The sequence below is a fragment of the Patagioenas fasciata genome, chromosome 1 (assembly GCF_037038585.1).
Source record: "Patagioenas fasciata isolate bPatFas1 chromosome 1, bPatFas1.hap1, whole genome shotgun sequence".
In the NCBI taxonomy this organism is placed as follows: Eukaryota; Metazoa; Chordata; class Aves; order Columbiformes; family Columbidae; genus Patagioenas; species Patagioenas fasciata.
Genome location: NC_092520.1, coordinates 9,264,841 through 9,290,556, shown reverse-complemented (window position 1 = coordinate 9,290,556; position 25,716 = coordinate 9,264,841). Strand labels below are relative to the sequence as shown.

The 25,716-nt window shown below is 45.8% G+C and overlaps 1 protein-coding gene across 4 annotated transcripts in view; it reads left to right on the top strand.

Moving 5' to 3' along the window:
• The window catches only part of ME3 (malic enzyme 3), a 148,900-nt gene that overhangs the window by 105,251 nt on the left and 17,933 nt on the right, over positions 1-25,716 (top strand). For all 4 annotated transcript variants that reach the window (XM_071801995.1, XM_065832735.2, XM_065832727.2 and 1 more), the window contains exons 7-9: positions 11,754-11,863; positions 24,258-24,355; positions 25,169-25,282. In XM_071801995.1, coding sequence (XP_071658096.1) covers positions 11,754-11,863; positions 24,258-24,355; positions 25,169-25,282 — 322 coding nt within the window. The remainder of the gene's footprint in view (positions 1-11,753; positions 11,864-24,257; positions 24,356-25,168; positions 25,283-25,716) is intronic.

Below are 25,716 nucleotides of genomic sequence, written 5' to 3'. Positions count from 1 at the left end.
CACTGCCGGCCCAAGGGACATTTGTCACCGAAGTGGAATGTGTCAGAACCCACAAGAAAGCCAGGGGAGCAAAGATTTACTCTTCTAATGGAATAATAATATCAAACAGATGTCAAATTTCTATAGCTGGAGACCCCTACAGTCGGCAGAAAGGGCTCCTGGTCTCGTAATAGCCACCTCATGATGAACTGAGGAGTGTGTCAGAGGCTTCGGAGTTAGTACTTAGACTATTTTGAAATAAAGTGTGACTTCTGGGCAATTTTAGAAAGAAAAGCCCCTCCTGAAACACCTGGATACATTTCTGCATTTTCCTGCTGCCTAAGCCTCCATTCATTGCTCTTTCACCAAAAACACGTGGAATGACTGAGCTCTTTAACAAGAGCTCCAAACTCTGCATTTTTCTCCTCTTGGGAGGCAACTACATGCAAAATTTAGCCCGTTGAGCCTAGCTTAGGACTGAATGAAGTAGCCTGACAAATTGCTGTTTTCATACAATGAGTAATATGCTTTGTATGGGAAAATACACTGCTTCAGTTTTCCCTCTCCTCAGTTACCATGGCAAAGTGCAAGTCATTCTTATTCTTGAACTGGTACATTTTTGTTGTCTGGAATAAATGATCACCTAAAATGTCCAAGGATAATAATCAGTGTAACCCACAGAATTTCTGGAACTCGCCTATATGAGCAAATTAAGGTCAAAATCAAAATGTGATGGGAGATGAGCTGTGCTGGGGCATGTTCTTTGGATTCTGCAGAGCTCCAGCCCAGCCTCTACAGTAACAATATTCTTTAATCTTCAGACCATCTTTCAAAGCAAACTACAACTGGAAATTTCTTTCTTCCTTCTCTTTTCCCCCTTAACTGGTGTATAAACTGGAGGCCAGTTCCTTATCTGTCTTATTCCATTCAACCCTCCTTAGTTTGATCACAGCCTGATGGCTCCAAGGGGCCAGAGGTGTTGAGGGTGGCCTGTCCTGAGCTCCAGGCTTTGTTCCTGTTGCTGGTCTCAGTCCCTTGCTGGCAGATGCTGAGCACACAGCTGAGACTGTGAGAGACACCTCCATACGACAGCAAACCGTGTCACAGGAACATCATAACTTCATTCCCCTGTCCTTTCCCATCAGGGCTTATTAAAAGGGAGACCAGGGGACTAGAAACTTGCTACCGACCTGCGCCAGCAGAGCACAGAAGACATCAGGCAGCAACTCCTGTTGGGTTCATGATGCAGCTCCCTGGCATGGGATTTCTAAACCCTGGACCTAGGGCTCTAGATTTTGAATTTGCTATGATATAAAAGATTACCAGATCACATCTGTTGGCTCAAAACCAAACATTCTAGCACAAAAACAATTGTATGTTTGTCTCACTCAGGACGACCATCATAGATGCTACAACAGTCATGATTTCTTTTGTGGATTCTTGGGTCCAGCTTTCACCATGCAATAATTATCTGGCAATTAATGAACATTACTCATGCCACTTCCATTTAAAAACATAGTAAGAGATATGATCACGTTTTCTGACTTATCTCTTCATGTCTCCTTTCAACACTAGTAGAACTATTTAATGACTGATATACATGTTGCTATTAAATCACATCACAGTACTGAGTGAGGCTTTGAAGGGTTTTTTCAGTGTTTTCAGAACCAGAAGGTCAACTTTTATTTTAATTTACCAAACTTCTAGTTTTCATTGTCAGGTTTTTTTAAGGGAAAACTTGCCTTCCTCTTAGCCATGTGGAAGTATTAAAAATTAAAGGAATTAAAGGCTTTTTCTGATGTTAAGTGTAACATCTGTTTGCAGCCTGTAAGCAAACAAGTGTTGCAGCTCTCCCTGCAGACACCAGTGCACTTGCCTGGCCCCGAGCAGTAAACCCATCTCACTGTTGTCACTTTACCTGTCTGGCTTTCCTCTTCCTGGCCAGAAACTCATACAAATATGCAAACAGTGCAATCCTGATGTGAGATTTCCCAGACATGAACAACAGTGAAAAAGCCTCAGCTTTCTGGGACATATTAATACTTACGCTTTTCGGTACCTGCCTATTGCAAAGACCCCAACAACCACACCAGAGCGGCCATCCGGGGCTGTCAGTGGGGTCAGGGGTGGGAAAGAGCTGGGTCATCAAGAGCAAGAACAAGCCTGGGCCTCACGTCCTTTTTACATGGGATGAACAAAGGTACTTTCTCCCTCTGAGCCTCTTAGCTTGGCACCAGTGTTTGCTTATTTAAGATTGCTGGTTCTGTCTCTGTTTCTAATGTAAATGAAAGCGCATCTTGTTCTGTGCCTCGAGTCAGCCTTGGTGTCAGGTGGGACAGTCTACTTCCATTCTTGTTTGTGAAAACTCAGTTTGCAAAGGCCTTACGGGAACAACGTGTCTTTTCTCCATCTGAATGCCCCAGCTGGCCCTGGACCCCTTTCTGCCCACCGGCAGCACACTCAGGCAGGACCCCATCACAGAGGCACAGGCTGCTTCCCCTTCATACTCAAGGGAAATACGGATTCTTAAAGTTGCTCAGAGAGGTGGTGGATGCCCCATCCCTGGAGACATCCCAGGCCAGGCTGGACGGGGCTCTGAGCAACCTGATCTGGTGAAGATGTCCCTGCTCATGGCAGGGGTTGGACTGGGTGAGCTTTGAAGGTCCCTTCCAACCCTTTACTGAAATGTTGTTTTTCTTGGAAATCAGAACATTTCTTGCTAGTATATCAAGGAGCAGTAAGAAAATCTCAAGGACAAGGGCAAGGACAATTTGGCTCTTCTCTGCCTGGTTTCATCTAAGACTATAAGTTGGAGTTGCAGCGCATCAAAGCTGACTCTTTACGTCATGAATGACTGAAGGCAGTGCTATAAAATGCTAAATTCAGACAGGGATTGGAACCTGCTGCCCATGATTCTTTCTACAAAGGAACTGGACCTTCTTGCATTTTTTTTTCATACATGTAGAAATGTTTTATACTCCCTGCTCATGGTGAACAAGAACACCCTTTGGATACTGGTCAGCAAAGGCACTGCACAGGTCCTCAGGCCACTCTTGAAGTTCTGACTTGTGCAGTTTTGTTCAGGCGCTTCTCAAATGCTAAATGCTGCCTCATTAATTTTTTCCTCTGTGACCTTGTGGCTGATGATGAGGCTGGATGAACTCGAGGAGGTGCACACAAATGAACATGGAAGAACCAAGTTGCGTAATGAGATTGTTCAGGCAGTTGAGAAGTCTCTTGAATAAAGAAGCTAAAAGCAATGTCATCGGGATAACATCCGCCTCCCTCTTCTGGGATTCACGCTCTTTAGTTCCACACCTGGTGCTCATCCAGGAGAGATGTGCATCCTCCTCTGCAGGGGATACGGACTTTACTACCAGCATCTTTCCTGTTAACATAGCCTGGAGATGCAGTGCAGTTGTAGGTTGATAGTAACAGCACCAGAACAACAGCAAAGTGATAAAGTGTCAATCCTACACTTGTTTTCCAGGAAATAGAATAATTTCTTAATAAAGATTATCGGGTGGTAATTTTATACAACAGACTTGTACTATTGTATGTGTTTAGCTCCTGGAGTCATCCTTCTGTGATTCATTAGGGTGAGTCTTATACCATTATTTTGATCAATAGTGTATTATTTCTTTAAAAATCCTGCTGTTTCTGCAAAAATTGCCAGGCAGGGGCTGGAGATAGGATTAAAATGAGTGTGTGGAACCATTCTGTAACACTTTTCTCAGTGAGGCTATTTTTACAGGAAGATTTTTGCAAAGTATGGGAGAAAAAGCCAGACTTTGGGTCATAATTATGGCACAAAACCCCCAAATATGCAAACTAATGAGGCAGCAATATATTCTTTATCATGAAAGACAAGTGATTTTTTTTTTAATGAAGAAGAACTGACAAAGTACATCTTTTAATTTCCAGCTCTGTGAGATGGGTAGATTGATTCCAGAGGTGGTAGAGAACAGGGACCCCACATGGTGGCTTGGTAGCCAACAGTGAACCAGGAGAAGTGGTGATGGTATTAAATAATGACTCTTGTGGTGTCGCCAGTTATAAGACAGAAGTGGAAACTGGTTTTAGGGATAAATCAGATTCGGTGTTTTGTCTGAAAACAAACAAACAAACGAACAACAAAGCCTTCAGCAAAGGATATCGACGTTTACACCTGACATTAACCCAGAATACAACAAACCAGTAAAGCAGAGTTTGGACTTTAACTCCAAAACGTCTCATTTTTGTTGAAAAGTGTGGTGGTTGAGGGGGCATTGGTGTTAAGGCATCGATCTGGATAATACTTAATAACCGTAAAAGACTTTGTTGTTATAGTCTCTCTCAATTTCTCTCCAGAGAATGTCTGAATTCTTTCAAAACCGCCTCTGTCAGGGAGGTACAGAAACGTAGTGTCTGAGCATCCTTTTCCGCAGCCTGCAAATGTAAGAATTACTTATGCTAAGGGGAAAGCTCTCGTTCCATGAAGAGACATAGGACTGCAGAAATCCAAAGAAATGCACAGTGTGCCCAAGAAGAGTGGGAACAGCTTTGAATCTGAAATCAGAAGGTCAAAACCCAAAATTTTCCTTCTTTGAAAGAGGAGGGAGGAACCAGAGAATGGAAGAAACCAAACTGGAGATTGGCACTTGCTGGTTGTTTCAATGTGCCTTGTCAATCTGAAATCCTGACAGTCTACATTTGAGCTTTTTTTTTAGATAAAGGCAATTAGATCCTGGGTGTTTAACTACTGATGTCCCAGATGCCAAGACAATGATAGAATGGTCTGGAGAACGTGAGTCACTGACAGTCAGGATGAAATTACAGATGGGAGCCAACCTGAGATGGCCACGTCTTTCCTGGGCTGGAAAACATTCAGTCCTGGTGTGACCTGCTGCTCTTGGCTTCAAATGCTCTGAGCTGGAAGGCTGAGAGGTGAGTCATGGTAGAAGCATGGAAGGATCTCTGAGAACAGGCAACGAGCCAAGCAGACTGACCTCAGGAGCCTCTTCCTACCATGGCAGTTCGCAAGGTCTCTCTGCAGGGCCATCCTCAGTTCTAGCCACAAATTGAAGGATGTTTAAAAGTGACAGAGGGAATATTCTGAAGTCCTTGTTCAATTTCTCACTTTACAATCACTTTTTCTAAAAAGAGGCATCCTGTACCTACAGACAGCAAGTGTGGTGTAAGTGCTTTGGTGTCTGCTGACTTGGACTGCATTCATATCAGATCTCACAAGTTAAACAGCAAACTTTCTTAGCTGGTAAGACGAGAGCATACCTCGCTAAAAATAATTCCTTCAACAAGAAATCATTGATTTTGGATGAAACACAATAATTGTAACAATGACTTTTCTCAAAATCCAGTTTTCATTTTAACAATGTTAACAGTGAGTAGACTGACCAATGTATTTCAGTCCATCCTGAAGTATTTCCGTGTACCGGGGACCACTTGGATACCCTACACAAGGGATGGAGCAGGGCAATTTCTATAGAGAAGATCAACAAAGAAACTGCAGCCTCTGAGGGACAGCAGAGCATTGCAGTTGAAATGGTGATAAGCCACTCACCTAGGACACATGATATATATTGAAGATCTTTCTAACCCGTGGTGGTAATTAAATAGTATTAGATTATCTTTCCTAATTTACATGTCTAAAGTTACACATCTGAATTTAAGTTGGTGATCTTAGACTGTCTTCATGGAAACTGGAGAAAGAGGCATCTCCAGAGATGTTATCTACTTCCATTTTCCACCTGAACTAGTTCAAAGTTGCTATTGGACATGCCTCTTTCTCTCCGTTGTCTGAGAGGGCAGCCAGAGTTGTCTAGCTGTGCCTTCACAGACAAACTTTATTAGATATGTAAAGGTAGTGGAAGAAATCCCATTCTGCATCGTGTGTTGTTGGCTGAATTCCAGTACAAGTAGCAGCTCCCGGGCCACCCTTTCCCTTTGCAGTAACAAGTGTTCTCCACCTTCTCTCCTGAGCTGGATTTTTTTTTAGCATTGTTGCATATTAAAGCACTTCTGTGCTCCAGTCCCAAGTTGGCTACATTTCACTTTTGGATGCCACCCAAATACTCTTCATAGAGCGCTCTGAATTCCTTTGGGATGAACCAGGTTACACAAATCTGAGTCACTGTGCTGTGGAGAAAGGACAGTAGAACTGACTCATCATGTTGATACTCACAAGGATGTTACTGCAAATGTCCCCAGCAGCTGTTTTGTTCATAACTCTTTGCCAAGTTTACGCTTAGGCTGCTCAGGTTATCCTTAGCTGGGTTGTTGCAGCCATCAAAGTATCATTAGGAAAGAGCAGTAAGCATGGACTGGTGGATTTCTAAGATGGCTCAGTAAGTCATCTGCCTAATTTGTGACTGATTTAACAGAATCATGGAATAGTTTGGTTTGGAAGGGACCTTCAAAGCTCATCCAGTGCCACCCCTGCCATGAGCAGGGACATCTTCACCAGATCAGGTTGCTCAGAGCCCCGTCCAGCCTGGCCTGGGATGTCTCCAGGGATGGGGCATCCACCACCTTTCTGGGCAACCTGGGACAGGGTTTCACCACCCTCAGTGTAAAAAATTTCTTCCTCATGTCTGGCCTGAACCTCCCCTCTTTCAGTTCAAAACCATCACCCCTTGTTCTGTTGCAACAGACCCTGCTAAAAAGTCTATCCCCGTAATTTCAGTGACTTTGAACAGCACAAGTTTTTTAAAGTCCTCTCAAAACCCCAGCAAGGTGAGTAGTCCTTGAGGACTGGGATCATCATCCCTAGATTCCCAGGTTTAACTGTGAGTATGAAATATTTGGTTCTTTCATTTGAAGCATCCAGTGTTAGGGTCTTATCATGACCAATTTGTGGTCTTTAATAATGGAGATTTTAGTTATCACATTATGCAAAGGCTCACGTAGGCTCAAAAAATGTGGTTTATACTTTAAAAACCTCAGTGGACATATTGCAGAGAAAAAGAAAACAATCTTAAAAAAAAACCTCAGTGAAAAGAGTTTGCATTCCAGCACTGTCCTGTCGTACTGAGGGGCAGGAAAATGAAGTGTTTGTGGGCCACCCTACTGTCCTTGTGCTCTGCCTTATAAAAAATGATCAAAGACAAAAACAGATAGAAGTGACTGTGCACTGTCTCATGCTGCAGATCAGGAATGTGAAGTGAGGAAAGGATTCTGTGCTTAAAAGAGAAAAAAACCAAAAAGATTTCGGGTTAAAACTCTTAGAAATTTGAGCCTGTAGTCAGGGAAACCCACCCACCTGCCCCTCTGCTCTTTGGAGAGCTGGTCACACATACATTAATGCTGCCTGAGATCATTGATTTTATTAAGCAAGTCAGTAATGTTATTTCCTCAGTGATACAAATAAATAATAAGACTGGTGTTAGATAAATAGTTTCTATAGCAACGGAAGTTGCTTAAAGATTTGCTAATTCTTTGCTGTGAGATGTTAGCAGATGTTCTGGATGGTGTGTCATCTCCCTCTTAACTATGTTTTCCTTACACATTCAAATGATGGGTAAGAGGTTCAACCATTAGAAAACTGATTTTCACAAGCACTTTTTATATTGTTTATTTGCACAATTTCCTTGGATATCCACAATATTCATTTTGACTGCCAAGACTTTACATAGAGAAAGAGACTAGGGAATCTTCATCTACTGCTTTTCAGTGTTGCTCAGCATTTCAGAAGAAATTGTGATACTGGGTGTCTCCATGAGAGCTGCCAGAATCTGTAGTGGGGAGGCTTAAAGTGCATAAACAGTCTGTCCCTCAAGTACGTGGCGTAACTTGTAGTTATCAGCACACTGGGGACAATTTAAGAGCATCTTATAAAAAAAAATGCAAAGTTTCAATACACTGCAGTTATAACGTAGCCTGTCATACAGGGTGCAGGAAAGGATTTGTCCTGTTCAAAGTCACAAAACCGATGGCAGCAGGTGTCCTGTCCGTTTAAGAACCTAAGTAGAACGAAGGCCAAGTGCAGGGTCCTGCACCTGGGGAGGAGTAACCCCAGGCACCAGTACAGGTCAGGGATGGACCTGCTGGAAAGCAGCTCTGCAGAGAAGGACTTGGAAATCCTGGTCAACAACAGGTTGGCCATGAATCAACAATGTGCCCTTGTGGCCAAGAAGGCCAACGGTACCTGGGGTGTATTAGGACCAGCAGGTCCAGGGAGGTTGTTCCTTCCCCTCTACTCTGCCCTGGTGAGGCCACATCTGCAGTACTGGGTCCAGTTCTGGGCTCCCCAGTTTAACAAGGACAAGGAATTACTGGAGGGAGTCCAGCGGCAAGCTACAAAGATGATCTGGGGTCTGGAGTATCTTGCTTTTGAGGAAAGACTGAGAGAGCTGGGTCCATTCAGCCTGGAGAAGAGAAGCTGAGAGGGGATCTCATCAATATTTATAAATATCTCAAGGGTGGGTGTCAAGAGGATGGACCAGAGTCCTTCCAGTGGTGCTCAACGATAGAATGAGGGGCAGTGGGCACAAACTGAAGCACAGGAGGTTCCATTTGAATATGAGGAGAAACTTCTTTACTTCGAGGTGCCAGAGCCCTGGACCAGGCTGCCCAGAGAGGTTGTGGAGTCTCCTTCTCTGGAGACATTCAAACCCACCTGGACACGTTCCTGTGTGATCTGCTCTGGTGAACCTGCTTTAGCAGGTGGGTTGGACTGGATGATCTCCAGAGGTCCCTTCCAACCCCAACCATCCTGTGATTCTGTGATTCTGTTTTCTACAGCTTTTTTTCCCCTTGAAGTACAGCAAGCTAGAATTTCCCCACCTGAGCATCTTGATCCTGTTGAATTTCAAAACCTGCTGGTTCCCTGGAAATTCCATGCCTAAACCTCCTTACCCAGGATGAGAGTTGTGCAGCTACGACAGAGATATTGCACAGGGCTCTTTTGTTTCTCCTTTCTGCATGGTAAACAGGACAAGAAGTTGCTGCCTTTCTGGGCAATATGACCCATTGTGCTTGCATCTGCCTACCTAGAGAGGGCTCACCGGACTCTGACATTGCAAAGTGGGCAGTAAATGTACTTCGTAAAGTAGGAGCTACCAGATGGCACACAATAAATAAAAACTAATGTTGAAAGCAATTCTTAACCCCTCTGCATCATATCCTCTACTGGGCATAGTAGTGCATCTCAGATGGTACCCAGGTAGTGGAAAGGTACCCAGATTGCACATGAGATAAATTGAAGATACTCTTAGTCATTGAATTTCACATTAGCTGAGAAGAAAACCACCCACTGTGGCATGTGCTCAGGTGCAGCTGTGCCACATCTGTTCCAAATATCACCAAAGGAGAAGCTGAAGAGAGCTGAAAAGTGCTCAGGAGAAACAGCACCATGTTCTGGCACAGAGCTGTGCTGTACGCAGTCAGGGGTCTCTGCGAAGTGGACATTCTGCTGCTCTTTGGTGACAGGAGCAGTGACACTTTCCTCTGGGAATGACAGTGCACTGCAGACCCCATAGAAGAGTTTCCATAGCTTCTGTGTCCCTGATTCAACAAAAACTCCAAGCACCTAATTTTCCATTGAATTTTTTGCAAATATTAAGCTTGGTAGGATATTGGGAGACTTAATTGGAGCTTTTTGTATCTGGAAGTCATACACAGCTCTAAAATCATTCATAGAATCACAGAACAGTTTGTGTTGGGAGGACCCTTCAAAGCTCATCCAGTGCCACCCCTGCCATGAGCAGGGACATCTTCACCAGATCAGGTTGCTCAGAGCCCCGTCCAGCCTGGCCTGGGATGTCTCCAGGGATGGGGCATCCACCACCTCTCTGGGAAACCTGGGACAGGGTTTCACCACCCTCAGTGTAAAAAATTTCTTCCTCGTGTTAAGCCTGAATCTCCCCTCTTTCAGTTTAAAACCATCACCCCTTGTGCTGTCACTACAGGCCCTAATGAAAACTCCGTCCCCATTGTGATCCTTTTCCAAAAGCGAGCACAGGGAACATGAAGCAAGTGCAAGAGCCAACCCTTTTCCCTTTTAGAGACCAGGAGGTTTATGAAGCGAGAGTTTCTCATGACAGACAAATAAAGGACCACAATGCGTGTGCTCGTCATTGTCTCCTTGCTCACAGACATACTTGAAATGGAAAATAATAATGAAAAAAATGTGAGGCCCTTCCAGGAGTGCCTGGCTGCCCACACTGTGAGTGCCATGAAAGAGCTTTTCATGACAGGAGCCATGGCTTTCAAATGGAGCAGGTTTTATCCAGTATCAATTTCTAGTTTGAAGCAGGGGTATCCCCTACATCGGATTTCAGTGGCAGAGGAGGAAGGTCTGACCAGGAGGTCTGTAACATGATGCTGCCCCTGCACTGCTGACACTCCCAGGGGGCTCAGGTGCCCAACACTGCAGCTGTTTACAGCCCTTCCATCTGCCTGCAGCCCAGAGGCTGCTAATGGCTGCGTTAGTTAGTCCTTAAGCTTCTCCCACTGCCCTGTCACATTTATCTGAGAGAAAAGAGTACCTGTGGCCTTCGAGATTTTATTTGCAAAACTTTAATGCAGCCAGGAGTCATACAAAATGTTGAAAGTGTACAGATATGGAGCAGATATGGAATTGTGCCCAGTTCTGGGTTCCCCAGTTTAACAAGGACAAGGAATTACTGGAGGGAGTCCAACCAAGGGCTGCGAAGATGATGAGGGATCTGGAGCACCTTTCTTATGAGGAGAGACTGGGGGAGCTGGGTCTGTTCAGCCTGGAAAAGAGAAGCTGAGAGGGGATCTCATCAATGCTTATAAATAACTCACGGGTGGGTGCCAAGAGGATGGACCAAACTCCTTTCAGTGGTGTTGAATGATAGGATGAGGGGCAATGGGCACAAACTGAAGCACAGGAGGTTCCATCTGAGTATGAGGAGAAACTTCTTGACTTTGAGGCACCAGAGCCCTGGACCAGGCTGCCCAGAGAGGCTGTGGAGTCTCCTTCTCTGGAGACATTCAAACCCACCTGGACACGTTCCTGTGTGATCTGCTCTGGTGAACCTGCTTTAGCAGGTGGGTTGGACTGGATGATCTCCAGAGGTCTCTTCCAACCCCAACCATTCTGTGATTCAGTCTGAATATTCCCCAATTTTTAAAAACTGCACACTTGCCCTGGTATTACTGCACAATTATGGGAAGTTTGTGGTTATTTCACGTCTTTTGACTCTATGCGTCACTAGCTCTCATTGCGTGCTTGTTACATGCACAGGAACTCAGTGGGGGGAAACATTTCCGAAGCACAAAAATGCAGCTGTGAAATCACACCATGAAGCACTCAGACCATGGGATCCTACAAGCGTTTTTTTTCTCATCTCTTGGTCACCCACATTTGAAGTGGGCACTTGGTGGTGTCCCTTTGGCTGGCGTTCCCTTTGCAGTCAGAGCTGCTGTATTGCAACATGGCAGTTCCAATATCCACTGCAGAAGAGCATCTCCTCCACTTTGAGATGCTCCTCAGTAAACATGCCACTCAAAATTTGTCATACCAGTGGTCCAAGATGCATATATATTTATATATACAGGTGTATATATATATATACACAAGAAGCCTTTTGAATTATGAATACGATTTATTCATAGTAATTCCAATTTTCGGAGTGTGTGCACCTTGGGAAGGGTGTGATCCTGTTTGCTGTTACTGTGATACATTTCTCTTATGATGCTTACATCTCTGCACTGGAGTCTCTAGCTACATTGCCCTGGTAAAATCTGTATTTATCATCCTATGTTATAGAAATATTTTTATCCATTTTTACTTACTCTTTAACTTGCAGGTATGGCATTAATTGTCTGATCCAGTTTGAAGATTTTGCCAATGCTAACGCTTTTCGTCTCCTCAATAAATACCGCAACAGATATTGTACATTCAATGATGATATTCAGGGTAAGTACTGTTAGGAAAATGCAAATTTCACCTTCTCATGAGGGAAGGTGATTAAGATCACAAGACTGTTTATTACTCAGTACTCAGATGTGTGATAAATTTCAGAGTGTACATGTAAGCATTTAAAATATAAACAAAAGCACTGCTGTCTTAAGTTGAAAAGTGAGTCTCCATTGTTTTGGGGAATTTATCTGTTCACTGCAGAAACGTTGTTAAAGAGAGAAAATAGATCATGTGCTCTAGATTATGAAGGTAGTTTAGAGTTCCATTAATTTTCTGTAATTTAGCTAAAACAATGATGACGTTTTAACAGTTATGCAAGGCTTTCAGTTTCCACAAGCCAGGTGGTCATTAGCTGATCCTGGCACTAACCCTCTATTGTTGTCCTTATTACAGGCACAAATAAGAAGGCAAACCAACTTGTTTCCCCTCCTTGGATGCTAACTCCATGGAGATCTGAGAACAGATATATTCTCCTCCTAGAGTGATTCAAATAACTCATTCAACGCCAATGAAAAATGACAGCAGCAAAGCTGGGGTTATGTCCAGCATGTCCCCCAGGTCCTGGGGGGCTCAGCAAAACTTCTCAAATGCACAGAGGGGTGCAAGCTGCTTGTTGCTGGCATCCTGGTCCACTGCTGGCTTTGCTTTTAACCACCTGACAGGGACAGGACCTTCCCAAGTGATTAAAAATAACCAGTTCTCCTGTGAGTCCCTTCATCACTTCTTCTTTTGTCTAGTCCCGCTTGCAACATGCAGAAATTCCCAAGGTTCGTTGGTTTAATTATTTGAAGTCGCTTGGGCTTATCCTCACTCGTACTTGAAAGAGACAGAAAGAAATGCCAGTGTAATTTTTCACACAATGCTGGTTCTTTTGTGAGCAAACTTTCCAGCACTATTTCTGCATCGGCAACCCATCTACCGATATTTGGCAGCATGTGTGACAGCTTGTTGATGTCCGTCATGGCACAAGAAGGAGTAGGACCCTGGGTTGTGGGAATATGTTTGGTGTGATGAGGCACATGGTCCTGCTCAAAGACACTTCCATGAAGAGGGTTTAGAAGCAAAGGAGCTTAAGGCATTTCAGAGAAGGTGAGATATGTACTCCTGAACAAGAAGACTCATTAGGTGTTCTTGTCACCCACAAAGTGTGGGTGTTGGTCTCTTCTCCCAAGTAACTAGTGACAGGACAAGAGGACATGGCCTCAAGTTGCACCAGGGGAGGCTTAGATTGGATATTAGGAAAAATTCTTCCCAGAAAGGGTTGTCAGGCATTGGAACAGGCTGCTCAGGGCAATGGTGGAGTCACCGTCCCTGGAGGGGTTTAAAAGACGTGTAGATGAGGTTCTTAGGGACATGGTTTAGAGGTGTACTTGGCAGTGTTAGGTAACAGTTGGACTCAATGATCTTAAAGGTCTTTTCCAACCTAAACGATTCTATGGTTCTATAATCTAAAAGCTTTCAGTAGAGAGGGCAGCACAAAAGAAGAGAACACAGGAGATACATTTTTGAACTGAAGTCTCGAATGAAGGAACCAAGAACTCAAACTTTTCTAGAGACAGACAGATGAAGCCAATGATGTGAAGTTTTATTTTGGATTAGCTGCTCTCTCTGCAAGTGGAAGGGGACTCCTCATTCAAAAGGAAAAGGGGCCAGATGATGTGGCAGATCTGTGGGCCTGGGTACAGTTATGCTTTGGGGTAGCTAGAGTGAACTGGAAAGATTTCTTGGTGAATTAGTTTCTGTGATTGACAGAGAGAAGAGAAAAAGGATATTAAAGCAGAACAGAAAAATTCTGAGTGGGAAACAGGAGATTGTATTTTGTGTAGTTTCTTTCTGGCCATAGGTCATAGCTGAATGCCTCAGTCACCTCCTGGAAATTACTCCCTTGAGGGGACAAACCACATCCAGGAGGATGCTGTGAAACAGCGTTGCCATAAAATGGACCTTATTTGCTTCTCCCTGGCTAGATGTGTGTCGTGGTGCATGGGAGACGTCAAGTCCCCTGAGAATTCTCTGGAGTCGCACCTGTTAAAACAGTAGGATTTTACCTCCTACTAGTAAAACTCCCTTATATTCTCAAATAAAGCATCAATCTGGCATTGGTTCCACAGAAGTAGATAAGGAAGGAGACCCTGCTGTTATTTTGCATGGACAAGTGATGGTTCAAGGGAAGCAAGCCACTGTTTCAGGCTTTTTTATGTAGGTGTCAGAAAGAAAAGGGGATTCCAAGCCAGGGTTGTAGTCAGGAGTGAGTTTTGAGGACCTTTTGGAAGATGAAGTAACTTGGATCTGCACAATTAACTCTGTCTTGGAGTCATGTCAGAGATGAATGGAGCTGAAGCTGGGATGCATAGTCTGATCTACCCACCCTAATATCCATGTACCCCTCTGTAGGTACATGTAGGAAGGTAGGGCACACTATTTTCTCACTTACACCCTCCTGTTCTTTAGTTTTCCTTCAGGCTCTCTCTTTTCTAACATGCTGGTGTTTCGTGACTCGCTTACCTAAAAAAGTGGGTGAGTTCAGCGCAAATTGTGTTTTAAATGATTAATTAGAATTATACGAAGCCTTGTTTAAGCAGGCCTGCTTCATTTTACTCAAGTCAGGCAGGAACAGACCTCCTGAAGCCTGAATTATCCTAGCTTCTGAGCTGGCATTGTTTTGAGTATATTGATTGAAAAACACATCTTGGGCACAAACAGTGCAAGTTAGATTAGGCCTGAGCTATGCTAATTTAAACTCATTACCCATTGGTTAGTGAGACTCTCAATGCAATGTGCCCAGCACACACACGCAGACGAGATGTGGGAAGAAAGTATAAATTGCTCCACTTAATCTCTTGTACACCTCCCTCTTGCTGCCCCAGGGCTTACAGAAACAGAAAGCAGTTTAAAATATTAATGCCTACTTTTTGCTGTTGTTGTTGTTACACAAATTACCGTATTGCCAAATCCATCCTAACCTGAGAGAATTAAAATGGCTCAGACCCCATCCAGTTGGAGCCAGCCTGCTGATGCTGAGTGGGACGCCTGCCAGGGACCACAAACCCGGACGAGGTGATTGCTGTGATTCCAAAAGCCATTAGCCCAGGAGCTGGTGGGAGCCAGATCATACCCGCGCAAGGGAGCTCCCCGTTTAGGGAAAGCTGCTCCTTCCTCTATGGGGCGATGACATCCATCCTTTCCCAGCTCTGGCCGGGTTCATGCAAGGGGCAACAGCTTCAATTTCGGCTCTATGGGAGAAAATGGATTGTCACTTCTCTCTTTTTCCCAGTGAGGTACCAGAGCAGGCGATGAAGCACAGAAGAGATTGGAGGGACATGAGAATGCTTTAGATCCTGCTTTTTCTCTTCCTGCTGCAACTTCGCTCCACTTCAGTGTGCTTAAAAAGAAAACAGACAACTAAAAAGTCTTACAAAGGTGTTGTCTTGTGAATCCCTGAGACAGGTATCTCTGGCTTCATTCTTCATACGAGAAAATATATAAAATTATTGAATGGGTAAGTTTGGAAGAGACTTCTGAACATCACCCAGTCCAACTCCTTGCTCAGTTGCAAGGTGACTTCACATTTACATCCAGTTTTGATGTTAGATCAGGTTCTTCAGAGCCTTATCCAGCCAGATGATTTTCAGTATATTCAAGGATGGATATTCACAACCTCTTTGTGCTACCTGTTCCAAGGGTATTTTTGTCTTCCTTGTGCGTTTTTTTCCCCTAATGCCTATTTTCCCCAGATGCAACTTGTGTTCAGTGCCTCTCATCCTTCTGCTGTGCACTTCTGAGAACAACCATAGAATCATAGAACAGTTTGGGTTGGAAGGGACCTTCAAAGCTCATCCAGTGCCACCCCTGCCATGAGCAGGGACATCTTCACCAGATCAGGTTGCTCAGAGCCCCGTCCAGCCTGGCCTGGGATGTCTCCAGGGATGAGGCATCCACCACCTCTCTGGCCAACCTGGGACAGGGTTTCACCACCCTCACTGTAAAAAATTTCTTCCTCATGTCTGGCCTGAATCTCCCCCTTCTTTAGTTTAAAATTATTACCCCTTGTCCTATCCGTACATGCTCTTGAAAGAAGTTGCGCTCCAGCTTTCTGGTAGGTCCCCTTTAGGTGCTGAAAAAACACAATAAGGTCTCCCTGGAGCCTTCTCTTCTCCAGGCTGAACAACCCCAGCTCTCTCAGCCTGTCCTCCCAGCAGAGCTGTTCCAGCCTCTGATCATTTCTGTGGCTCCTCTGGCCCCTCTCCAACAGGTCCATGTCTTTCCTGCACTGAGGGCTCCAGAGCTGGACACAGCACTCCAGGTGGGGTCTCACCAGAGCGGAGCAGAGGGGCAGAATCACCTCCCTCCACCTGCTGGCCACACTGCTTTTGATGCAGCCCAAGGTACAATTGGCCTTCTGGGCTACAAGCACACATTGCTGGCTCATGTCCTTCACCACAGGGCTGCTCTCAATAAGGAACAATCTGGTTCCTTTACAAACACTCAACAAGTAGTTGCAGACAGAAATTAGATTCCCTCTTAGCCTACTCCAACTTAATGAAACCTTGGTTTCTCTGTCCTTCTTGTATACTTGGATCATGTTGATGGCCCTTCTTTGGGCTTGTTCCAGTTTGTCAATTGTGTTGGGAGCCCCAAACTGGAGATGCTGGTCTAGATATGACCTCAAAAGTGCTGACACAAAATTATCACTTTCCTTGCCCTGTAGTCTAGACTTCTATTGATGCAGTCTAGCAGGCTGTTGGCCTTCTGTACCACAAGGGCATATTGCTGGCTCATCTTCAACTTCTTGTCCACCACTACCCCCAAGTCCTCTTCTGCAGAGCTGCTTTTCAGCCATCAGCCCCTACCATGTGCTGTTGCATTAAATTATTACATCTTCCCAGGTGCAAGACTCTGTGCTTGCCTTTGCCGACCTTCATATGGTTTCCCTGAGCCCATTTCTCCAGCCTGCTAAAATCCCTGTAAGTAACAGTCATTAATCCCTATCCCAAGTTTGTAATCATCCAGCTGGCTGGGGTGCACTCAGTCTTACCATCCAGACTGTTAATAGAACATAAATAATACTGACCTCTTTGTACCGCTGACTACAAGCCTTTCAGGCCAGCAGCCCAACCACTTTTTCACCCAACCAATAGTCCACTTGTTCAGTCTGTATCTCTCCAGTTTGACTCCAAGGATGCTTTGGGAGATTATTTCAAAGGCCTCACACAGGTCAAAGCAAGCAACACCCACTGCCCTGTTCCTGTACACATAGCCAGTTGTCTCATATAGAAGGCAGCTGCACTTGACAGGGTTGATTTGCCTAGGGAAAGCCATGCTGTTCTCAATCAGCCTCATGTTCCTAGACATGAGGGAGGTGAAATCCTGTCCCAGGTTGCCCAGAGAGGTGGTGGATGCCCCATCCCTGGAGACATCCCAGGCCAGGCTGGACAGGGCTCTGAGCAACCTGATCTGGTGAAGATGTCCCTGCTCATGGCAGGGGTGGCACTGAATGAGCTTTGAAGGTGCCTTCCAAATCAAACTTCTCTATGGTTCTATGCCTTCCAGGAAGCTTTGCTTTGTAATCCCTAGGTACAGAGGTAAGACTGAGTGAGCTACGATTCCCTGGTCCCTTCATCTGGCTCTTCTTGAAGATGGGTGTGACATTTGTCTTTTTTCGGGAAATGGGAATCTCCCCAATTACCAAAACCTTTCAAAGAATGACTTTGTGATGCCATTGGCCATGTACCTCAGCATCCTCAGATGCTTCTCATCAGATCTCATGGATGTTTTCTGTTGAATAATCTCTGCTAAATAGACAAGAGTCCCTAGAAACCCTGTATAAGGTTCTCAGCATGGGACTAGGGCTCTGTGTGCAGGTACCTCACTGTCTTTGTGGTAAAAGCCTGTCGTATTCCAACAAAGCCTTCAAAGATGTGCACCAAGGAAGCAAAGAATCAGCAGGAGTTTGTGCCTGGGCTAAGCAGAAATAGATCGGACCCATCAACCTGTGATTGGGATTGGACTACTTCACTTGAAGAGGCTGAGGAGAGACCTTGTCACTGTCTGCAACTGCCTGAAAGGAGGTTTTAGCAAGGAGGGTGTTGGTCTCTTCTCCCAAGTAACAAGTGATAGGACAAGAGGAAATGGCCTCAAGTTGCACCAGGGGAGGTTTAGATTGGATCTTAGGAAAAGTTTCTTTATGGAAAGGGTTGTCAGGCATTGGAACAGGCTGCCCAGGGCAGTGGTGGAGTCACCATCCCTGGAGGGGTTTATAAGTCATTTAGATGAGGTTCTTAGGGACATGGTTTAGTGCTAGAGTTAGGCTAGGTTGTGGTTGGACTCGATGATCCTGAGGGTCTCTTCCAACCAAAATGATTCCATGATCCTCCAGTGTCATTATTCAGTTATCTGATCAGACATGACACCATTCACCGTGAGAGTGGCTGAACACTGGGACAAGTTGTGCAGAGAGGCCTTGGGACTTCCGTCCTTTGAGAAGGCCCTAAGCAATCAAATCTAATTTGGGAGCTAGCCCTGCTTTAGCAGATACTAGGCTAGGTGACTTCCAGGCATCTCTTTCCAGCCTTCATTTTTTCTATGAAAAGTTCATTCTCCTGGTTGATGAATGTGTTACCCTCCATATTCACATATCAGACATGATTTATTCAGGCTCAGGTTGCTTACTCAGCACGGAACAGCAGAAGCTGTTCTGCAAGTTTAGTCAGAGTTGCAGAAAAATTAAGAAATCTCTAACGTGTTATTTGATTAATTGTATCTGGTCATGTCATTCAAAAGCCTTTCACACTTAAGGGCAGGGCAGAGACAATAGTGCACAGAATCATAAAGCCTGGGTCTAGGCATCTTTAGCAGTCTTTTAAAACTAGACCTATGTAAGTGTGACATTGATAGCTTCTCAAAGAACCCCCAGTCTGAGTGTTTCGGATATATCTGTATCCATTTGAGATGCTGTAAACAGATGGGATTCCTAAAATAGGCTGAACACCCTGCAAATGAGACTTCTTCAAGGCACTTCAAGATGGGAAACCCCAAATCACTAGCGGCTTTGAAAACACCCAGCCTTTGTATTTTCGTAGTCTCTCTACAACTAAAATAGTCTACAAGCAATGCACAGGGGTCATCACTTTCGCAGAACCTCTCTGAATCTTTTCCCACTCGTTAGAGCAATGATTCCCCTTCGTTGTTGGATATGTGACTGCTGATGAGCCTCAAAATATCTCTTGACCCGCCAGCCACCTTCTCCCATTATCCTAGCAGATAACCTTCCCATAACCTTTCCAGGACACTTCAGGCAGCAATCACAGCCTCAGCTGAGGATGGGAACCGGCTGACTCCAGCATCGCAAATCTGAGCGACTCCAAACATTTGGGCAAGTTAGAAATCAATCATGTGCAAACGTAGCCTAATTTGCAGGCACATTTCTCTGTGCTGTGTGAAGCAGGCGAAGCAAGTGTTTGGCTCAGCATTAACTAATTTCAGCAGATTAAAATAGTACAGTATCTTACTTTGTTGTTTCAGCTGGGGTGGAAAATGCATCATTAATTATCACAGGAAACTAAGAATGGGGGGGAGCACAATAGGAAGGGAGCGTTGGCCGATGCGCTGCTGCAGAACAAAGCGGGCTGTGTCCTGCTGGGCAGCTCCCAGCACATGCTTTGCTTTCCCTGTGGGCATTTACCTGGCCTGAAGATAGATCTGGGGATGTTCTCGGTCCTGTCAGGGTTCACCACTACCAGCCCCTATAGGACCTGCTGTGTCCTGCAGCAGAAGAAGCTCCTACATTTTGTCTTGGTACTAATACATTAACTATTTAAGGGCCAGCTCCTAGACCTGTGTCTGAATCACACACAGACTGCGAAACAAGCCAGGTACTCCTGGGTGTAAATGGACCTCAGTGTCTTTGGCTTAGTGGTGCAGAGCCCTAAAGATCTGGCCCATATCTTGTGTTATTTTGGAGACTGTAACATTTAGTTCCCTTTCCTCTTCTGCTTTTCTTGTTCTCTCTTGTTCACCAGACACCTCTGCAAACTCCTCCTTTGCAGTGAAGAACACCATACGTCACCTCTGTGTTAAGCCGTCTGTGATCTTTAAGTCCAGTCTAAGGAGGCAAAATGCACACAAGAGCAGGGCTGTGCTCTGACCTGGTTTAGCTCCTTAGTATAAAGCAGCATCCACGGGGTCTCCAGTGCTGCGATGGAGATGGAGATATGGATATGAGGATGGTGATGGGGTAGGGATGGAGATGGGATAGGGATGGGGATCAGGACAAGGATGGGGATATGGATGGGGACGAGATTGGGGATGGGGGTGGGGATAGGGATGAGGACAAGAATGGGGATGGGGACAAGGATGGTGATGAGGATGGGGATGGGGATAGGGATGGGGATGGGGATGGGGGTGCTGGTGCTTTCTTGTGCAGTGCTGGTAGCTGGCTGGTAGCCTCTGCCTTCGTGGACAAGGTTTGGGTCTGCCACCCATGTGCTGGCCAGGCCCTGCGTGGGCAGGAGAGAGGGCAGTGTTGCCCGCCAGCGCTGCAGCATGTTTTTAAGGCACTGCACTCTATAGTCCAAGCACTTTACAGCACGAGGATTAAAAACAGACACCTAGACATAAACTACACTGGGCATCTACTTGAAGATGAGCTCTGTGTCTCCATTGTCAGACAACTCTTCACCATACCACCACCTCTTCTGGGTCACCAGCTCTAAACCTGTTCGTGGAAAAAGTGAGCTCCTTTCCTCAGCATCAGTGCTTTGCATTTTACCACTGTTCTCGCTGATTTGCTCCACACCATTTCTAGGTTTATTTTCTTAATGTCTTACAGAGGCCCTTGGGGGAAGGATAACAACAGCCTGCAGCATGTAGGTGAAGACCTTAAGCTGCAAACACTTCAGCAGCTTTTTGGTTCAGCTTTGTTGTGTTTTACTTTATGTACTTTATGTATTCGGAGTAGATCTGGACAGGCTCTGCTCTGCTTTCCAGTAACAGGCGGAACTGCTACAGGGAGTTAATGTGAACCAGGATTTGGAAAAGCCCTATGCTTCCTCTGCATCCATAAATTTAGATATATTTTCTTGGCTGCCTTGTGCTGAAGCTGTTAAACGGGTGTTTGCTGTTCCCTGCGCCCTCATCTTGGCACAGTTTTGATGGGGCAAAGCGGAAGCAGGTGGGACAAAGGTAGATAATAAGAGATCAGGCTGAATTTGTCGATCTCTTCCACCAGTGTGGAAAAGGGGGAATGACCCACAGGGGCCTAGTGTGAAGACTCGGGCAGCAGCGTGGCTGCCCGCTCCCACGGGCGCTGCTCTCAGAAGGGTTCGGTGTGGTGGTGATGCTCTGCTCCGCTCAACCAGCACCTGCGCCAGGTGACAGGGCAGCACCAGCCCTCAGCAGGGTCCCTGCTTTCGTCCCTGTCCCCTGCTTCACCCCTGGGTGCTCTCACACGCAGTGCAGCCTCAACATTGTCTCTGGGGAGTGCTTTCCGCATTGCACTCGTGTTGGTGATGCCCGTAACTCCATATGCAAAGCCATTTGTCCCTCTGTCCGCTCTGACAGCTCTGGAGGACAGACTGACAATGTCTCTGGGCATGGGTGCCTCTGGGCTGGAGCCTTTTCCGTCTGTGCAAGTCTTGAAGCTGTAGAGCAGATCCTTCCCCCCCATTTTGCTCCAGTGTAGCGCCACTGACATCTATTGGGGCTCAGTCTGAGTTACACCAGTGCAAGTGGAAAACCAGCCTCAGCGTGGGGTTTCTGTAATGTTTTACAATATTCCGAATGTGCATTAGTGTCAGAGATCGTTTCCTGTGGACATGGCCATTCTCCTGAGTGTACCTTGGTTTTAAATGCCTATTTTCCTTGCTGGTCCTGTTGCTCTGGCTTCCCCAGAGAAGCTCCTAAGGTCTGCTCGTTTTGGGTCTTGAATGGACAGGATGATTTGTGAGCATTTACCTTTCTTCGCTCTGTGCCCCTCCATATCTCACTTCAGATACAGACCAGCCAAGCTGGCTCTTGCTAATTACTTAAGGAAGTAGTTATCTGCAATAGCAGCATTCAGTCTCTTTGGAAAACAGACCAGTGTGTTGAAGGGTGGTATTTCTTTTTCTTGCCACAGGTCATGGTGAGGGTTTCCCCCACCGCATCTCATTTTGTGGTCCTTTTGGAACTGAAGCACAATGATTAGTCAGTTCCTTATATGAACCAGCTGTGAACTCTCCTCCATAGAAATGCTCTTATTGTTCCGTGCTCAGAAATTGTAATTATCAAAGAAAAAATACTGAGCTGAGGCCAAGGTACAGTAACTTTGTTACTTGAGTAATGGGGGTGAGATGCAGTTTGGGAGCCGTGGGGGGATTAGAAACACATTGGAGCAAGAGGAGGAGGATTCGGAAGGGCAGAGTGGAACAGTCCTGCTGCTGGCCAGGGCCGCGGCATTGGCCGCGGTCAGGAACGGCACACCCGGTCCCACGGGTCTCTCTCTGCAGACCCAATCCACACACGCTTTCTTTCCATACACCCCCCTTCTCAAATCCCTGCTAGTAACATCTTTAAAAAGACCCAGAGTCCCTCTGCTGAATGTCCCTCAAGTATTTTCTGTATAAATCACTTTGCAGATACCAGCATTTGTCCCATCAGACTTCTGGGCAATCACAGGATAGAAAGCAATTTTGCCTGGGTCAGGACCAAGAGAAACAAGATATTTCTCCAGTTACATTTCTTCATTTTAAATATATTCCAGGCATATGTTGCTGCTGATGCTGTGACCTGCCGCTTACACTGTCTCACTATAATTATTCCACTTTATGATTTTTCCCTGTGATCAGTTCCCTGCTCCCACCCACACGGGGATTTGGGGATTTCTGTGCAATACAAGCCTGGGAGATAGCGTGTCAATGTTCATATTCTGCTGCGTACCACAAGGTTGGCATCGCTGCCAACTGTGCGACCCTGGTCTCTCCCCACTTCTTTGCAGTTCAGGCTACCAGGGTGGGATCCCTTCCTCCAGACGTTAGATGTCTGCAATAGAAGTGTCTACATGTATTCTGGTTAGCTAGTCTCCTTTAAAAAACTGTGGTGGTAGTGACACTGTGCATTTCATTTGACCCAGTTCAGGTGTCAGGCTTTAGCATGCGCAGGATCATACGTGTTCATTCAGAGGGGTCCCAGCCTTGGCACCTGGCATGGCAGCAAACCAACTGGTCCTGCTGGTTATAGTCTTACACAGAGAACAGAGAACGAGCATGGGCTAGCTAAATTACACCCATAACAAAGCAAAATCTTAAAACATGGCAATTATCTGGTGTTCCTTTAAATTCCTTAGATGTCCCTTATATTCATCTGTAATTTTTCTAGTCCATTTTGCCAGGTAAATATATTACTCTAAATACAGCTTTAAAAGGCAGGAGAAGCGAGAGGAAATCACAGACATCCTTCAGCTGTCGGAGCTGACATGTTAATACTGAAGCAGCAGAGCACTCAGCGGCTGGTTCCCTCCCCATCAACTCCCTTTTAAACTGACTGAACTCAGGTGGTTTGGAACTGGAAATAAACTGAGCCAAACCGTTTCCTGAGCTGATGAAGGGAATTCATCCTTGGTGCTACAGCAAGCACTTAAAGTGATTAATTGCAAGAAAGACACTTCTAAAGCCACCAAACGTTAGTTTAGTCCACCCATTACTCTGGTCCATTCTGTCTTTAAGGCACGGATGCTTGTGATACCCTCGTGAGTCAGAAATGATGCTGCTGTTCCGTACCGGTGTGCCTGTGTATGGGCACTGTGGTGCTAATATTTGCTGCAAGAAAGTAGCCATTGCCACCTCTACTTAGCCAGAATCACCTTAAAGTAGCACTAATTATCCATCTTTGGAGAGCTCAGCTCATCACAGTTATGAAAGCAAAATGTTGGTGAGATAATGGTACTGAGAAACACTTCTGGTCTGGCCAATAAGGATTTGGGTCTTTTTTTTTGCTAGAGTTGCTTGTATAGGTTCTCTGAGCAAAATAAGCCATGTCAATAAAAGTTACATCTCTGCCGGAGTAACTGTGCTCCCACGAGGTTTTCTGCTCGCATGGAAATAATAAGAGAGTAAATCATTCCCCGGTGCCACAACATACCAGTAGATTTCTAGTCTGACTGTGGCTTTTGCACTAAAGAAAAGGAGCAGGTAAGCTGAATCTATTTTCTCGGTCCGTGAGAGATGAGGCAGCACCATCTGCCGGTGTTGTCGCTCATGTGCTCAGGAGCTCCTCCGTCTCCTGTCCCAGCCCAGCTCATCGCATCGTCACAGGAGCCAAGAGAATGGTCCCTACCACAAGGTTTCTAAGACCAGATCAGTGGGGCAGACAATCCATTTGCCAGGATGCCCATCTCATGGTGTTTCTGTCTTTTCAGGCACTGCGTCTGTTGCAGTCGCTGGCATCTTAGCAGCCTTAAGGATCACAAAGAACAAGCTCTCTGACCACAAGTTTGTTTTCCTGGGAGCTGGAGAGGTAGGAATCTTCTTCAGTTTGTTCCTAAATATGATCTAAATTTGAATTTAGAGAGAGAAAAGCCAACTATGAAACTTCCTGCAAGGCTTGGCTTCATGAACACAAAGCACAGAAGTAGGTTCCCTGTCAGTGGGCCCGAGTGGGCCCCACGGGTGGATCTTGCTGCTGTGTAGAAGTTGCCAACAATCTTTCAGTGACCTTGACCCATGATCCCTGGGCAGACATCCTGGGTGCTACAAGACTGCCCATGTGTCAGTGGGGCTCTAAGTACCTTTGAGGGAAGTCTCATATGAGGCAGAATGCTGCAGGAACATTAAAGAGGCAGGTATGAGTCCTGAGGGCTGGTATTTGGGGTAAATCAGAGCCTCTTTCCCAATAGAGTCAAAAGGACTCAGACTCAAAGAACTGCAAGAACATAATGTTACTTTTTGGAGTCAGTCATATTGCCCCTATGGCAGAAGTCAGGTAGTCTGTAAGGTGCCATGCTCAAAGAGAGAGGGGGAAGAAAAGGTTTCTGAAGCCTGGGCTGTGGACTAAAGATCCTGGCTCAGCTCTCTCCCACCTGTGGTGCTTTGGGAAGGTCTGTTACTCACTGTTTGTCTACCACTCTGCTGGACAGTTGGGGTTTTACTTATTGATGGCAGCACCCACAATGCTAAAATCAGCCCCCTTCCATGACACTGGACAGCCCTGGAGCAGACAGCCTCTCAGTTTTGTGCAGTGCTGGGGGATGAGCCAACACATCTCTCATTTAAAATCTTCCCCTGCAAAGATGTTGACACCCCAATGAAGCTTTTATATCATGTGTTCCAGGCTGCAGTCGGCATAGCTCATCTCATCCTCATGGCCATGGAAAAGGAAGGAACTTCACAAGAGGATGCTGTCAAGAAAATTTGGATGGTGGACTCCAAGGGACTGGTTGTGAAGGTAACTTGTCTCCAGAGCTGAGCTCCACTCCCGCACCAGCTCCTGCAAGGCAGAGGCCAGAGCAGGCAGATATCTGGGACCCTTGCTCAGCCCTGGAGCAAGGGCTGCAGTTTTATTGCTGTCAGCAGAGCTGTTCCTGCATTCAGAGGACGGGATCTCCTGATGACAGCTGTGTACCAGCAGCACTGGCTGCCCCGAAGGCGACACTTTGTGCTGGGCCTCTGAAGTGATAGGACACACAGTTGGCCACGGTCTCTAGCAGTGCTGGAGCTCTTGCATCTCATATGGGGTATTACAACAGCAACACTGCGCCCTGCTGGGTGATCCAGCTCTGCTCTGCACTCCCTCGGTCCTCAGGTCCTCTGCCCTTGTCCCTCCTCAGACACGAGGAGATTTATGCTACATGTACAATTCCTCTGCCCTGGCAGCCACAT